The sequence below is a fragment of the Motacilla alba genome, chromosome 7 (assembly GCF_015832195.1).
Source record: "Motacilla alba alba isolate MOTALB_02 chromosome 7, Motacilla_alba_V1.0_pri, whole genome shotgun sequence".
Taxonomy (NCBI): domain Eukaryota; kingdom Metazoa; phylum Chordata; class Aves; order Passeriformes; family Motacillidae; genus Motacilla; species Motacilla alba.
This window is the reverse complement of record NC_052022.1, coordinates 2,355,071-2,370,209: the sequence shown is the minus strand read 5'-3', so window position 1 is coordinate 2,370,209 and position 15,139 is coordinate 2,355,071. Positions and strand designations below refer to the sequence as shown.

The 15,139-nt window shown below is 45.8% G+C and overlaps 1 protein-coding gene across 2 annotated transcripts in view; it reads left to right on the top strand.

Moving 5' to 3' along the window:
* The first annotated feature begins 909 nt into the window (after positions 1 to 909).
* ACVR2A (activin A receptor type 2A) overlaps positions 910 to 15,139 on the top strand; it is a 49,726-nt gene continuing 35,496 nt past the window's right edge. For both annotated transcript variants that reach the window (XM_038142896.1, XM_038142895.1), the window contains exon 1: positions 910 to 2,722. In XM_038142896.1, the coding sequence (XP_037998824.1) occupies positions 2,668 to 2,722 (55 nt within the window). In that variant the 5' untranslated portion in view covers positions 910 to 2,667. The remainder of the gene's footprint in view (positions 2,723 to 15,139) is intronic.

Genomic DNA, 15,139 nt, shown 5'->3' with positions numbered 1-15,139 from the left:
GAGCTGAGGCCACAAACACACTCCAGGTGCCTTCCAGCACCTCGGGGGAGCCCACCAGAAACACGGAGAGACCAGCTTGGAGTCACAGGGCAACTGGAATGGATTCCAACTTAAAAGAGGGCAGGTTTCAGTTAGATGGGATACTGGGAAGGGATTGTTCCCTGTGAGGGTGGGCAGGCCCTGGCACAGGTGCTCAGAAAAGCTGTGGCTGCCCCTGGATCCCTGGATGTGTCCCAGGCCAGGATAGACAGGGCTTGGAGCAGCCTGGGATGGTGGAAGGTGTCCCTGCCCATGGCAGAGGGTTGGAAACTAATGACTTTTAAAGGTCCTTTTTAACCCAAACCCTTCAGTGACTCTGATTCTGTGCTGTAGCAGCAGTGATGCTCCTGAGCAACGTGCCCACAGCAGAGTCCACCACAGCCGTAGCTCTCACCTGGGCTACCCGTAGGACATTTTCAGGGACGTTTTCAGGCTGGGCTGGGGATGAGGCGGAAGACCAGGCCAACATTTGACCCCAGTGGCAGCGCCCCCAGCCTCACACCGCCGGGTACACATTGCACCGTGTCACCCCTCCCAGCCAGGTCCCACCGCGTGGCTGCCGGCAGCGTTCTCCATCACCCGAGCCTGGGAGCACAGCACAGCCCCCCAACACCTCGAAGGAGGCCCGCGAAGGTGGATTACCACACCGGGGGGGTCGGGGCGGAGCGGGGCGAGGGCGCCTGAGGGGCCGCGCCCTGAGGGGCGGGAAGGGCGGGCAGGAGCGCGCCCGTGAGGCGGCGCGCGCGGGCCGCGAGGGGCGGGGCCAGCGTAGGGGAGCGCGCTCCGCCCCGCCGCCGATAGGAGGGGCGAGAGGAGCTGGGCGGGGCTAAGCGGCAAAACCCGCGTTGCGATTGGGTGGTGCGGCTGTCAATCCGGGGCGGCCGCCGCGGCCGTGGGGAAGGAGGGGGAGGCGGAGAGGAAACAAAAACAATCGCCCGGGCGCCGCCATCTTGGGCCGGTTCTCCACACGCCACACGGGTGAATGGGTAGATATGAGATTACCACGGGGGAGCAGCGGCAGCAGGGCACCGAGGGCTGTTCCGCGCTGCCAGCGACACTCGGCGGGCTCTAGGCACGGCCGCCGCCGCCCGGAGAGAATCCCCCGGCTCGGCCTTTTCGCCTCGCCAGCCCCTAAGCTGCACTGCTGGAGGGACAAAGTTGGGCTGAGCCGCGCTGCCTCCGCCGCCCGGGAGACCGGAGAGTTGAGCCGGGGTCAGAGTTAGGGGAGAGGGTGACGAGGGGATCGCTCCCCGCTCCGCCGTGTGGGAGGCGCGGGGAGAAGGCTCTGCCTCCCCGCCCCTGCCGTCTCCTGCTGCTCGCTCCTCGGAGGAAAAGAAAAAAGAGGAAAAAAAAAAAAAAAAGGCAAGAACTGGATCGAGCTCGGAGGAGTGGATTTTGTGGAGTCTCCGTGTGAGCAGCGGCGGGGCGGCGAGGAGGAGATGTGTCCGTGAGGAGGGAGAGGAGCGTGGATCCATCCAGGACCCGTGAGGAGCCGGAGGAGCCTGGATCCATCCAGCCCCAGCCCGCCGTGAGGCACAGCCGCCTCCCTTCCAAAGAAGCCCGGTTCTCCTGGAAGCACGGCACTCGGCAAGGATTTGCCACAAAGAATATACCACCCTCCTCCCCCAGCGCCCTGGATACTGCATTTTATTTTTTAATTTTTTTTTTTTCTTTTTTGGTACCCCCCTCCCCAGCCACTCTTGTGTGTTTAAATACCAAATATAGCCTCTCGCGGGGGGAGGGGATGGAAATCTCCTAGAAGAATTGGAAATCTTGCTGGGATTCGGGAGTGCTGGTGCTGGAGAAGGGCGGCGAAGACGGGGGGATGCACTGCTCTCGCTGCCTGGCCAAGGACTAGAGATTTGCCACTTCCCGGGGAGCCCGAAGGTTTGTGTGTTCCCAGACTGTCGTTTCCCCCCTTTCCCTCTGCTGGGCTACGCTAAATCACTCAGCATTTATTAAAGAAAACCCACGTGTAGCTTGGTGGCTGGTTTTTAAGGTAGTTTTTCATCGACGAACTGACAAAAAAAAAAAAACAAAAAACCTTCCTCTCTTCGCCCCGAGGTTTGGAACTGGAATGGAGCTGCTTTTCTCCCAAACACTACGCGGGGTGTGAAGGGGGGGAGGCAGGACGAAAACATCGCCTTGGACTGATCCCGATCCGACCCCCCGACACTCGCACCCACGAGGGATGATCCTTCACGGCGCCTGATGTGGAAAACACTTGGAGACTCAGAGACTTCGTCGTGCTCAGCAGCTTAATCGTTGACTTATTTTGTTTTGGTTTTCTTTTTTTCTTTTTTTTTTTAAGTGGATTCGTAGCATTACTTTTATGAATTGAATTTTGCCACCGTTTGTACAGAAGCCAAATGACACGTGTGTTTTGAAACACGGTTCCAAATATATTTATCCCTCCCTCAACTCGGATTCTCTCTAGAAAGAGCCGCGGGGAGGTCGTCAGTGTCTGAACAAACCTGATTTTTAGTGTTTTATGAACACTACCTGCTGCAGAAATGTTGCTATAAATTGCTTTATAACGGTTCAGCAAGAAGGGAGATTTTTTCCGGCTTGCAGGACCCAGAAAACTGGATACTTAAAGTCACTTAAATGTTTTAACAGCATTGGAAAATGGGAGCTGCTACTAAGTTGGCGTTCGCTGTTTTTCTTATCTCTTGTTCATCAGGTAAGTGAATGTTCCTGGATTTGTCGCTTTAAACCGAGGGCTTTGGGGTCAGCACTTGGAAACTTGGGCTGGCTCTATATGAATGGGAAGAAATTTATTTTTTTTAGGCGGCAAATGTTTGTGGATGGCAGCGACTGTAAAGGCAGAAGCTGCTTTCGTGTTTATTCTTAAAAATATATATAATGTGAGCACTTGAAACGCTCCCAGCGCTTGGATTTCAGATCAATTGTGTGGAATAAATGTGGAGACATAACCACCTAGTGTCACATAAGTAACCTGGCAGCGCAGTTATCCGTGTTGGATGCTGGTTTGAACTAAGAATTACCCAGCTGAAATGCTCTTTGCTCCAGTTTGATCTTTCTTAGCCCGGACTGTTCACTGGTGAATAGCGCCCTTCGTTAATGCTTCATTAATTTAGAATAGGTGCCGCTCTGAAAGGCTGAGCTCGTCCTTTGGTGATAGCGAGGGGTGTGTGCTTGTAGAGATGTACCAACAGAACTGGGGTGAAAAGCCCGGCTTTCCGGTCCTAAAGAATCATTTGTAACCCTTTGTATTTCGCTGCTTGTTACGTCGCTGCCTTTTACCGCAGGGGAAAAAAAAATCCACAGATTTTCTCTTTCAAACGGCAGAATGTGAGGTTCAAACGCCAGCTCTGAGTCCTGGGAAGCGAGCGGGGCGTGAGGACTTCCCCACGCTTCTCCAGGAGGAAAATTGTTATGGCAGCAACCAGTGGTCGGGCAACTGTTGGTCCATTTGTGCTGGGAGCTCCGTCGGTCTCACAGAAAAGCCTCTTGCGAGCTGTGCGAGGATCTCATGCGAGTTTACGAGCCAGCCTGGCGCTGTGTGCCCGCATTTGGAACGCGTGTTTAGTGCTCCGTGTCGGTTTTTAGCATCCTTGCAGGGTGTGCACAGCTACACTTGTTTATCAGGCTAAAAGCTCGCAGACGAGTGCTCAGCCTGCCCGTGTGACCGGGAGAAGGGAGTAATGAGATCCCTGTAAGGATGCCTTTTACATTTCCAGCGGCAGGAGCGGCAGGATTTTGCTGAAGAGGCCGTTTTGCTGTGGTTAGTAAATGGATAAGTCTCGTCTTGTGTCTGTAGTGCTATCGATCCGCGCTGTGTGCGCTAAATGTGCTGTGAAATGGCGAGCGCTGCCAGGAGAAACCCACAAACCCTGCCTGTGCTAAGCGGGGAAACGGCTCAGCGGGTTAAGGACAGCCAGAAGGTTGTTCGGGATGTTTGATTTTTATTCTTCTTTTGGAACAAAACATGATTTCTGACAGCTTTTGCCTTGCAGTGAAGACCGGTGTGTGTCGTCTTTTCCCAGTGCCTGATTTTTCAGCTCAGCAGCGTTCCCTTAATTCAGCAATATGTTTTGTAGAGAAACTTTTTCCCCCCCTCTCTCTAACAGTTTCTGAAAGATTTGCTGCCATCTGCTCTCCGTGGCTGTCTCTCTTCCACGTCCACCTCTAAGATCCTTTTGCCTAGAGCACAGAATAGTGGTTTTTGTTGACATTACCTATCAGACTTAATAAAAAAAGAACAGCCAAGCAATAAAGAACGTCTTTTCTTTAGCGTTTCTCGCTCGGCTTGTCCTTGGTAAGGTGAAAAGAATGTTCCTCTTGCCTGTGAAGAATTAATCTTGGCTAAATGAGCAGGAAACTGCCTGCAATCCGGGCTGCTTCTCATGTTAATGACATTGTTTTGGTGGTTATTCCAGTATTACACATTAAGTGTTCCGGTACTTAACAATTATTATACTATTTTCTACTCACACCAGGACTGCAGACACTCTACAATTTTAGGCAAGTCTAAAAATAAATAAATTCAACAGTAAACTGTTGGGTTTATGATCAGAACTACAAGATTATGTAAGATTTTAAGCTTGAAGTGCAGGCGTTTTTGGTAGTAGTGCTTCTTAACTGACTTATTTCAGTTTAAAACCCTACCTGATGAGTTGGTTCTAACATCATCATCACCAGATTTTTTTTTTCAGTCTTTAGTGTGAAAATCAGTCTGCCCAGGTCCTATATTTTGAAATATTGGCAATGGTTGAGAAAATCGTGGAGTTCAGGTGTGGAGGTGCCTCTCTCTGGTGAGCAGCTCCAGCTCCTCTCAGGCTCTTTCAGCGACAGGGGGCTTGGTTTGCTCTATTTGTTCATTTATTTTTAAATACAGCTATTTTCTGCAGATGTTTATATGGCAGATTAATACCGGGGTTCTTTTAATAGGTGAAAATGCTGTGTTTTTTTTTTTTCTGCGTGGTGGGTGTGGAAGTGCTATTTAGGTTCAAAGCGATTTATTTTATTATCTGTAAACTGCTCTGTGAAGTCCTGTAAATGTACTGCAAATGGACAGGAATTTCCAGTGAGTTTAATCATATTTGTTAAGAGAGTGAAACTATTTCCCTGTTCTGACTAAGATATTTGAGAAAGAGCATCTGTGTTGTTATTAGGCTTTAAAATATTTGTAGATGCCTGGATAAAAGTGGGTGTAGGTTTGCACCCAACTCCAGAGGCTGAGATGAATGCACATTAACTAAACAAGAAAGCAAAGTGCCCGGGTCAAGGTTCTCCATGTGCCCTCTAATATACTCCTTAGATAAACCTGTGGGCATGTTTGATTTCAGAAGGAGCAGAAGATCCTGAAGCAATAATAAAATACTTCAGAACAACCTTCCTGTGCTTCTGCTGTAGGTGAGGCAAGATTGGAGGGGAGCTTCACAGGAAACTTGTGACTGAAACAGCTTGTTCATCAAAGAAGGCTCTCTGCAGATATTATCTGGGTGCTCCCCTCCCCAGGGAAGTGCGGTTGTGTTCTGGTGGTTTTGTGATTGCTGAGCTGCTCTTCAGAGCATTTCAGGAGCAGAGAATGGGCTCTTCCATCATTTTCTGAGATTTTTGAAACACACACCCCGTGCAGCTGAAAGTGTGGGAGATGCTGATGGAGTGGATTTTCCTCACTCGTAATCTTAGTTTAAAATCTCATCGTTCCTTTTGTTGCTCATAAACTCCTCATTTCCCAGCCCGTCACCTCTTCTGAGGTGCCTGCCCTCCTTTGGTACCTGGGTGGTCCCAAATCAAAGTACTCTGCGGTCTCCTGCAGGGAACCAGACCTGGATGTTTTAGAACTGAAGCTAAAATCAAGCTAAAGGTCACCAAAGCAGAAAGAGCCATATCAGAAAAGTGTTGGTCCTCTCTATTTCTCCTAATGCCAGATCATTCCCAAGCCACTCAGAAGGTCTTGAGTAATTTAGCTGAAGGTACTGGCATGTCAAAGACACCTTTGTAGTTGAAGTAGTATTTTCATTGCATTATTCTCTGATTTTTAATTTATTATTCTCCTGTCTCACAGCGATTATTGTTGGAGAAATTATTTCTAAAATTGTATCTTTTCCCTCCCCAAAAAAATTCTATTGAGAGCTGTAAAACCTGCTTTCCATGGTATGACTTTACAAGCTGAATGCTTGGGTGTCCTGAAGGAATTGAGGGGGAACATGAGACTTTTTCTTTGATTTTACTTGTGTAATGTCTCTTTTTTTACTGTCCTTTCATTATTAACTTGATAACCCTTGAAAATCCTGCCACAGGTTTGGGAATGTTTGTGGAGTTGTTTCTGCTGGTGTGTTCCCTGTGAGCTGTCCATGATTGTGGTTGGACTCTAATCACTTTATTCACTTTATTGTGGGGTAATAAACTACTTCAGACTTAGTGCTGCTTTTAAAGTAAAGATTCCTTTATTTTATCACAATGTACCAGTTCTTATATTAAATGTATCACCACTGGGCACTCCTAGTGCTGCTGTTAAGAGCAGGACTTATTAAATAAACCTATTTAATTCTGTTTTCAGCCATAGACTGGGTTATGGAGAGCTCATGTTTTAAATGACTACAGCTCAAAAATCTGTTAACTATTTCTAAGTAATCTGTTAATACTTAACAGTTATAAACCCTAAATCTCTGAAAAGAGCTGTAATTGTGCTAATGCAACATCAGAGCATGTGAGCATCGTTCTGGTGGAGCTCTGCTTTCCAAACATTTCCGGAGAGATGCTGCTGTCATGAGTTTATTTGCATCCCTACCCTCAGCACAAGGCTTTGCTGAAGAAAAGGCTCCAGTGAGTTTGTCTGACTGTGCTGGGTGGAAGTTGAGGGGCAGGTGTTGTGTGTGAGGGAAAAGCTCTTTTCTACAAGAAGAGAATCGCTGCTTGCAGGAGTAATAGTTTTCAGCTGGGTTTCATGGAGAGTATTTGGGTATTTTTTATCTTTCCCATTACCACTTTTCTGGAATTTGAGGGTAAAATCCCTTAGGTGATGAGTTTGGCTGATTAGCAAATGAGGGCAGACTCAGACTAAAAAAAAAAACCCTTTTTTTTCTTCCCTGTTTAACCATAGACAATAATTTTTGTCATTTCATTAGTTCTAGAGAAGGAGAAAAAAAACCAGCAGCTCCAATGTTTTTCATTCCTATTCATTCCACCTTTTCTTCCAACCTTCTCCACTTGTAGTTCTTCCAGGCTGTAAAAAGGGAGAGGTTGACAAGGAATCTGATTGTGGAAGAGGTTTCTTGGTGCAGGAGAGATGCATTTCCACCACTTAATTAACTGAAAGCAGCTTAATGCAAATGCCTGCTTGAGCTGGTCGGTAGCATCCATGAGCTGTTAGCTCTCTGATGTTCCTGAAAATGAAAACTCCCTCAAAAGATCAAGAAAATTACCGATTTTACAGCCAAGTTCTTGTGTGATGAAATCTTAATGTGTTTTTGTTGCCTTGGTGCTTAAAATTCGGCACATCTTATTTCCTGTTATTTCCATATGGAATTGGAGTGATATTGGATGCCGGTGACTTTCTGTGGCATCTCTTGTCTTCTCTCCCTGCACTGTCTGTGTGGTGGTGGAGGGGTTTTTTCTTAGAAACAGTTTGTGACTACAGTGCCAAACAGCAGAGCATATTTAGGCTTAGTCCCACAGAAAATGAATATTTACTGCCATGTTGTTTACGTTGCATATCTCTGTGGCCAGGAATCCCAAATGTAGATTAGAAACATCAAATCCTTCGGTTGTTGGTGCAAAGAGAGCAGGGAAGGGTTTTTCCATTGCATAATTATCATCATGGCTTCAGAATAATTTAATTCTTGCTGAGGAAAGTCAATATTTATGGTTTTCTTCAAAATTTCCTAGTTAAAGCTGTAACTGGAAACAAGAAAAACAGACAATTCACGTACTAACTGGAGCCATCAATCTCTGGTTATGTGGCTAGAGGTATTAGAGGAACCCTTGGAAATGAGGGAAGCTTTTGTGGGAGCTCTGCTTGTTCCTGCAGGCAGGAGCAGCTGGAGGCACGCTGGTGGTGTTGGGAGGGATCAGCTCAGCCTGGGAGGTGTGAGGTCCTGCTGGTGACAGCACCTCAGCACAGCTGGCTGCAGCAAGCTGGGCTCTTTCTGCACGAGTTCAGTGCAGGAATGGGCCTCTCTTTCCCAGCTCCTGTTCCCCAGCTCTCCCAGATGGATTAATCCCGTTTGCAGGCACACAGGCAAAGGAGGATGAGTGGGATGGAGCCTTCACCTCTGTGCTGGTGGGACTTTTTGTGAGGTTCTCCTCATGAACTGTGCTGGGATTCCTTCAGGGAGCAGCTTCATCACAGAGGGAGTGAGCAAGGGACATGCTGGTGGTGTGTTGGTGCCAGGTCTGAGGGGTGGCTGTGTCACCCCAAATCCTGGGGACTTCACAGCGAGGCCCTGCAGCAGCAGCAACGCTTGTGGGCTTGGTACCTCTGTGTTTTGTGGGGTTTGGAAGGGAAATGAAGTGTTTCCAAATTCTAAAAACACCCTGTGAAAGGCTTGGTCGGTTTGTGTTCTGCTGGTGTTTCTGGTTGAAGTGGTGCAGGATAATCTGTTTCGCTCAAGATGCTAAATTGTAATTAATTTCAGTGTTATTCTGGAGTTGCTCACCACGGTGGTTGGTTGGTAACTATTAAACTGCGCTTCCTGGCCCTGATGGGATGTGGGGACTGTTAGTTGGCAAGAGGGCTACAAGTTCCAAAATTAATTTAAATGGCTACGTATCACCTTTGGAGAGTCCTTACTTTGTTAAAGCATGACTTTTTTTTAAAGGATTTCTATGGATCTGTAATTAAGTGGTAATTCAATGCAAAATGCTGAAATGACAATGTAATTAAAAGCAAACCCCTATGTACTCTTAACTGTGATGGGCATGTAAGAAATGCCAAGATGCATTTCTCTGCTTTTATAACTCTTTAATTACATGAGGGAAACATTGTCTATAGTTAGTGAATAGATAATGAAGATGAATGCTATATCTCGGCCAAAAAGAGTATTTCTCAAATCCTTTTGCTTTCTGAACTTTGAGATATTGATCTGCCTCATTAAAACTAAGGAATTAAGATTGTATTTTGCATTTACAGCAAAATTGTGTATTGTAATTACAATGCAATTTAGGCATTGCCGGCTGATCTGGTTTTGGTTTTTGCCTAAATGAGGCTGTTGTCACACTTGGGAAGGTTTCCACTTTCTCTAATCATGGCAGCAAATGAGTTAAGTTTTGCTGGGTTAATTCTGAACATTGACACTGATAAAGCTGATACCTGAGAAGTTACTGAAGATGTTTAACGTGAAGGTTCTGTTAGAAAGTATCTGTGTAATTCTTTTGAAAATGGTAAGGATCTGTATAACTCAGAATTGTGTTACTTTCTTAACAGCTGCAATTCCTCATGTGTCTTTTATCCCTAAGTGGGATACAATGGGATAAGAAAACAAATTCATTTTTCTAACAAATTGCAGAGGTTCTTGTGGCAGATTGACTTATTAAAAAAAAAATAAACAAAACCAAACCTGGATGTGGCACTGGGTGCCATGATCTAGTTGAGGTCTTGGAACATGGGTTGGACTCGATGATCTTAAAAGTCTCTTCCAACCTAGAAATTCTGTGATTCTGTAAAAGTTGGATGCTACATCTGTCCTTTTTAGAAATGCAGGAGGGAGACAGTGCTCAAAACCATTTAGGAGATGATTTGTATTTGTTTACTTTCTGAAAGATACCAAACTTTTTATGAGGGCAAAACATCTATTTTTGTTTCTGCTTGTTTGGTTTGAGATTTTCTTGTTTGTTTGTTTGTTTTCTGGAAAAAAAATGGAAACGGGTAAGGCAACTCAGTGATTGTTGTTTAATTGCTTTGTAAGAGGGGCATGGATGTGAAGAATGTTTTAGGGAAATCGGTGGCTGGTCTCTCTTGCCTGTTTCTGGAATTCCCAGTGAAATGAGGCTGCGGGGGGAGCACAAGCCCTGCTCAGCTCCCGGTGCAGCCCTGATAGTGTTGTAGCTGGTGCCAAGTGGTGTCTAATGAGATGACACAAAGCACGGTCTGAGGGCAGTGCCAGGAGGCAGCACAGGCAGGGCTGAACCAGAATTCCTGCAGCTTCAGCACTTCAGAGTTCCCTCATCTCCTGCCCGAGAGCGTGGAGTGTGTGCCATTAGTGTGCTGTGAAAACATTGGCATCGTTTCCTGCCTCCAGCTCAGCCCCGGCTTCAACTGGGAGCTGTCCCACTTAGAGACAGCCCCAGCACCTGCTCTGGGACAGGGCAGCATTCCCCGGAGCTGTGCTCCAGGGGCTCACTGGGATGAGTGGTCTCAGGGAAGGGAACAGCCCTTGAGCCGGCTGGGATCTAAAATGTAGATGGATACATTTATTTTCTTCAATTATTTATTCAATTTTTTTTTCTTCAAGTTATCTATTTCGTATTTAAAGGTGATTCCTGTTTGAGGTGAGCACTGGCCTTTGGATGCAGTTGGTTTCTGTTATCTGCTGCCTGCCTGCTTTTAATGTCACTTCTTAAATGTCACTTCATCCTAACGGCTCTGAGTAGAAATGGCCATTTCCTCTTTGAAATTACTTTTTAGTGAGGTGCCCACCGAACCTCCAGGTTGTTTCAGCAGAGCTGGCACCCATCCTGGCAGTCCCCACTTGTACTGGGGCTGTGTCCCAGGGCTCATGACGCCGCATTGGTCCTTGTGCAATTCCATGAAATTCCATGTGCCCACCCCTGGGCTCTGCCTGGGGGGCCATCCTTGCCCCTGTCTGCAGACCCCTGAGATGTTCCCCCACCTCCAGAAAGGTCTGGTCCAGGGAAGCCCTGGGGAATGTGGTGCTCCTCATCCTTCTCTGGGCTTCTCTCTTCCCCACAGGAGCAGCTCTGTCCCATCCCAGGCTGGCTCTATCTCCAGATCTCGTGCTCACAGAGCTGATTTTAGCTGGCTTTCAGCAGCTTCCTGCCTTTTGGTGCCTCACCAAGGTGTGATTTAGAGGTGGCTTTTATTTGTAACTGAAGCCTGACCTTATTTTTTCAGGTTGAGAGCTCTTATCTCACTTAGATAACACTAATCTCCATTCCTTAAATGCTGCCTAAAGATTGGAGTCTTCATTCTTTCAGCTGGATTTTGAATTCTTGGATTTCAATATCAGCACGTAAATGGACATTTGATCTGCTTTTGAAAGCTATTTTTAAATATGACCAATCATTTTATCAAGCCTTCTAGCATGAAAAACTGTTTCCTTCTAGGAATTTCCACATAAACAGGGAAGTGGTTTAATTTTGTTGTTGAGTTACAGTGTTGAGTGTACAAGACAAAATTATACTTTGCAGTAAGTGTTAATTTTAGAAATTTTTGCTGGTGTTTGTCAGTAGAGGGTACAGATAGTTCTCTTTAGCTCACAGCAATTACATGATGGAAGAGTTTTCTTTAAATATTTCTGTGTTTCAGAGTTGAAAAACATTTAGGCTGTGAAAGTTGCAAAATGGCACACAATTATTTGAATAACTGTACGTTTTACAAAGAATTAGGTGATTTATTTGTCATCATCTGTTTATAGAGCTGCTTTAAAAGTAGCATAAAAACACCACTGGTTCAATATTTTCTTTTTAACTCTTGGATCTTAAATTTTGGAAATGATCTGTTTTGCAAGTTGTCCCTGGGGATAATTGAATTTTATTAAATTTAACACAAAGACTGTCAAAAAGATGATCTGCAGTGGCTTTGAAAAATTGTAACAGCTTGGTTACATTTTATTTAACTTCACCTTGTGTCACTGGGACAGACCCCAACTCATGAAGGCTCATCTGACCTCGCCCATTTGGGGTGCTAGAGATCAGCAGTGAGCTCTTGATGAGTTTTTGTGCTGTGCTTGTACTAAACCCAGCTGTGAAACCCTGATTAATTTGTGACAAAGTGATTTCAAACCACAAGATGTTTTTGCTTCCATTCCTGCCCCAAACTCAGCATTTAACACTTCTCTGGGAAAGCACCCATGAACACAGAGCTTTCAGGTGAAAGTTTTCTTTTCCTGTTTAGCTGAGAAGTTCTGACTCACATCCTCTTGGTCAGAGGCTTCCAGGGAAGCCAGGAGAGCACAGATCCCACTTTCCATTCCAATGGAAATGGAGTGGATCCCTCCTGAAAAATCCTGATGCTCCAGAATGCAGCTGGACTTTTCCAGTGGCTTAAAAGTATTCAGATGGATGGCAAATCAAGCAAAATTAATTTTCTGGAATCCTGTTTGCAAAAATGTTTGTCTGAAATTTAATAATCCCATAAATTTTTCTCTCCATGTCACAAATGCTTTGGTGTAGGAAGCTCTTTCATTCAGAGTGAAAATGGGAGAGAGGAGGTAAATGGTGAGCTCCCGTTTCTCTCATGTGTAAGAGTAAAAAATGTGTTGGAATCTGGTTTTGATGAATTTGAGATATTTATGTGCTGACACAGTGTGTTCTAGGGGAGCTTCTGTTGCCCATCTGAGCTCTTCTCCTCGCTGTCTTCCTTGATTCTGAAACAGAGGTTCAGTAATGCAAAAATTTTACAAGTAAGCCCATAACATCCACGATTTTTGGTAGTTCCTCCAGCAGTTCAGCCTGCTGTTAATCACCTTCTACTTGTCCAAAAAGGTTGTTATAGTTGCAGGGTATTTAACAAAAACTGCTGGGAGAACAGTGAGACGAGAGTTCCTCTTCTTTGTATCCGATTCCTCCCCCATGTCCCCATTTTGTGCTGTTGTCACTCCTCACTCCGCTCAGCCCTCGTGGCTGCTGGGTTTGGGCTGGGCTGATCCAATCTGCTACAGCAGCAGAAATGACTGCAAAAACAGCACAGAGCTTTCTGCACTCTGGATCTGTTGGCTTAGGGATTTTTTGACTTAGAGATGGGGCAATTGAGAGGTGTTTGAAAGACTTATTCCATTTTCAGTCTCATGAGAAGGGTGAGACAGTACAGATGTTAGAATTCACACCGTCACAATCAGAAGCCAAATATTTCCTAATTACAGTACACTGTAAGTGTTTCTTGGTCTATCAGCTTTTGCCACACCATGCTGTAAATGCTTTAAAGGCAATCATCTAAAATTTCCCCTCATGGCTCCTACTGCAGTGCATCTTTCACAGTTCCATTCCTCCAAAGTATCTAGTCTTATTTACAAGACCATCCTTTAAAACTTGTTTCTCGTTCCATTTCTCTCTCTGTCCTATTCCATGGCATTTCTAAGTCAACATTTCTTATCTCAGAGTTTACATACAGATACACGCCATGTGAGCCTTCTGTCAAGCTTTAAGAATTCTCTACAAATCCATTTCCCACAAGGATCAAAGGCAAGAGCGGGGTGGAAGATGATGGAGCAAGGAGAGGGATGGCTGGAATAAGGGCTGCCAGGGAGGCTGCCTGCATTGTCCTAGGAAGGGAACTGTCAAGGGAAGCCACCTCAGTGTTGGTGAATGGAGCTGTTCTGTGGGTGAGAAAGGGAAAATGACACAGTTCAGTATCATTTTTAATAACCTCTATCTTTCAAAAGAATTTGCTTCTCTTTTTCAACATTCTACTGAGGATCTCGGTGCAGGCTTGTTCTCACAGGGTTTTTTTCCTCTTCCCTTGCCTTTTAAGTATCTCCATATCACATTTTTCTCCAGGGGCTCTAGACTCAAGATTTCCAGGCAGAGCAGCAGAGGGGCCTGGCACAGGCTCCCAGAGAAGCTGTGGCTGCCCCTGGATCCCTGGAGGTTTCCTAGGCCAGGTTGGAGCACCCTGGGGTAGTGGAAGGTGTCCCTGCCCGTGGCAGGGACATGGAATGAGATGAGCTTTAAAGTCCCTTCCATCTTAAACTGTTCTGTGATGCTGTCATTCCAAGGAATAGGTGATAAAATTCACTCCTGTCTTGCAGGTTCTGTGGTAACAATGAGGTGGGAACTAAATAAAAGATTCAGACTGACACAATCACGGAATGGCTGACACAGTGATCAGTAAAATCCAGTTACATCCCAGGTTTAGGAAAACTGTTTGGAAAGACAATTTGCAACATAAGCTTAGCAGTATCTAATTTATGTTACTCGAATTTTGGCTGCAGATGTCCTCAGAAATTTATTCTGAGCAGGTGGGCATAAAACTTTGTGCTAAAATCAGATCCAAGAAGAGAACAGACAGCACTAACAGGTCTGGAAATGATGAGGGGAGAATGTAGGGATGTCCTTTAAATGTAGAACCCTAACTGATAATGCCTGAATGTACTGAATGAAAACGCTTAGCACAGCTCCAAGAATCCCATTTACAAACAGGGGCTGACCTGGTGAATTTTGGATATCAGCTGAACAGCCATGAGACCTTAGAGGTCTCAATTCCAGTTGCCAGGGGAGTGTGGAAGAACCTGTCAGGATCTTACCAGTCATGAATTGACAAAAGCTATAAAGCAGGAATATTTTCCAGTCAGCAGGGCACCCTTCTGGAAAGAACGGCTCTGGGTGAGCTTGTGGTGCTGAGAGCTCAGCTGTGAACCTTTGGGGCAGCGCCTGGACTCACCCCCTTTGTTACACTGCGGGGTGGAGTCAGCCTCGGGCTCTTGTTGGGCTTTCTTCCGACATCCTGTTACTGTTAATCTTCCCTGAAATTCTACATGAGGACGACTTCTGTGCTGGAATCCAAGCATGGGCACTGAAATGGAGATAAATTGGTCTCTAGTAGCTGTGTTCTGAAATGCTGCATAGAGCGTGGCTGGAAGTCAAGTCAGTTTAAAAACACAGGGGAATCTTACCTGAGGTGTTGTCCCAGCCATGGTCTCTCCCAGCTCAGCCTTCCTTGTAGGGAAGAGAGAATCCAGTGTTCCAAGGCCCATGCTGCTATTTCCATCCATCATCCTCTTCCTTTTTCAGTTAGCTGTGATATTCAAGTTGCTTTTTACTTAAAGCAGAATTTTTAAACCCTTCTTTGAGGTGGTGGCTCATGTGGAGGTACAGTGCCACCACTGGGGAGCAGAGGCCTAAATGTACATTGGTTTCTTTTGTGCCCACCTTCCCTCCAGCAAGGCTGGAGGTTCATTGACATCCATATCCTGGGAGTATAATGTTAAAGCTTTTCTGTGCCTTTTGCTGG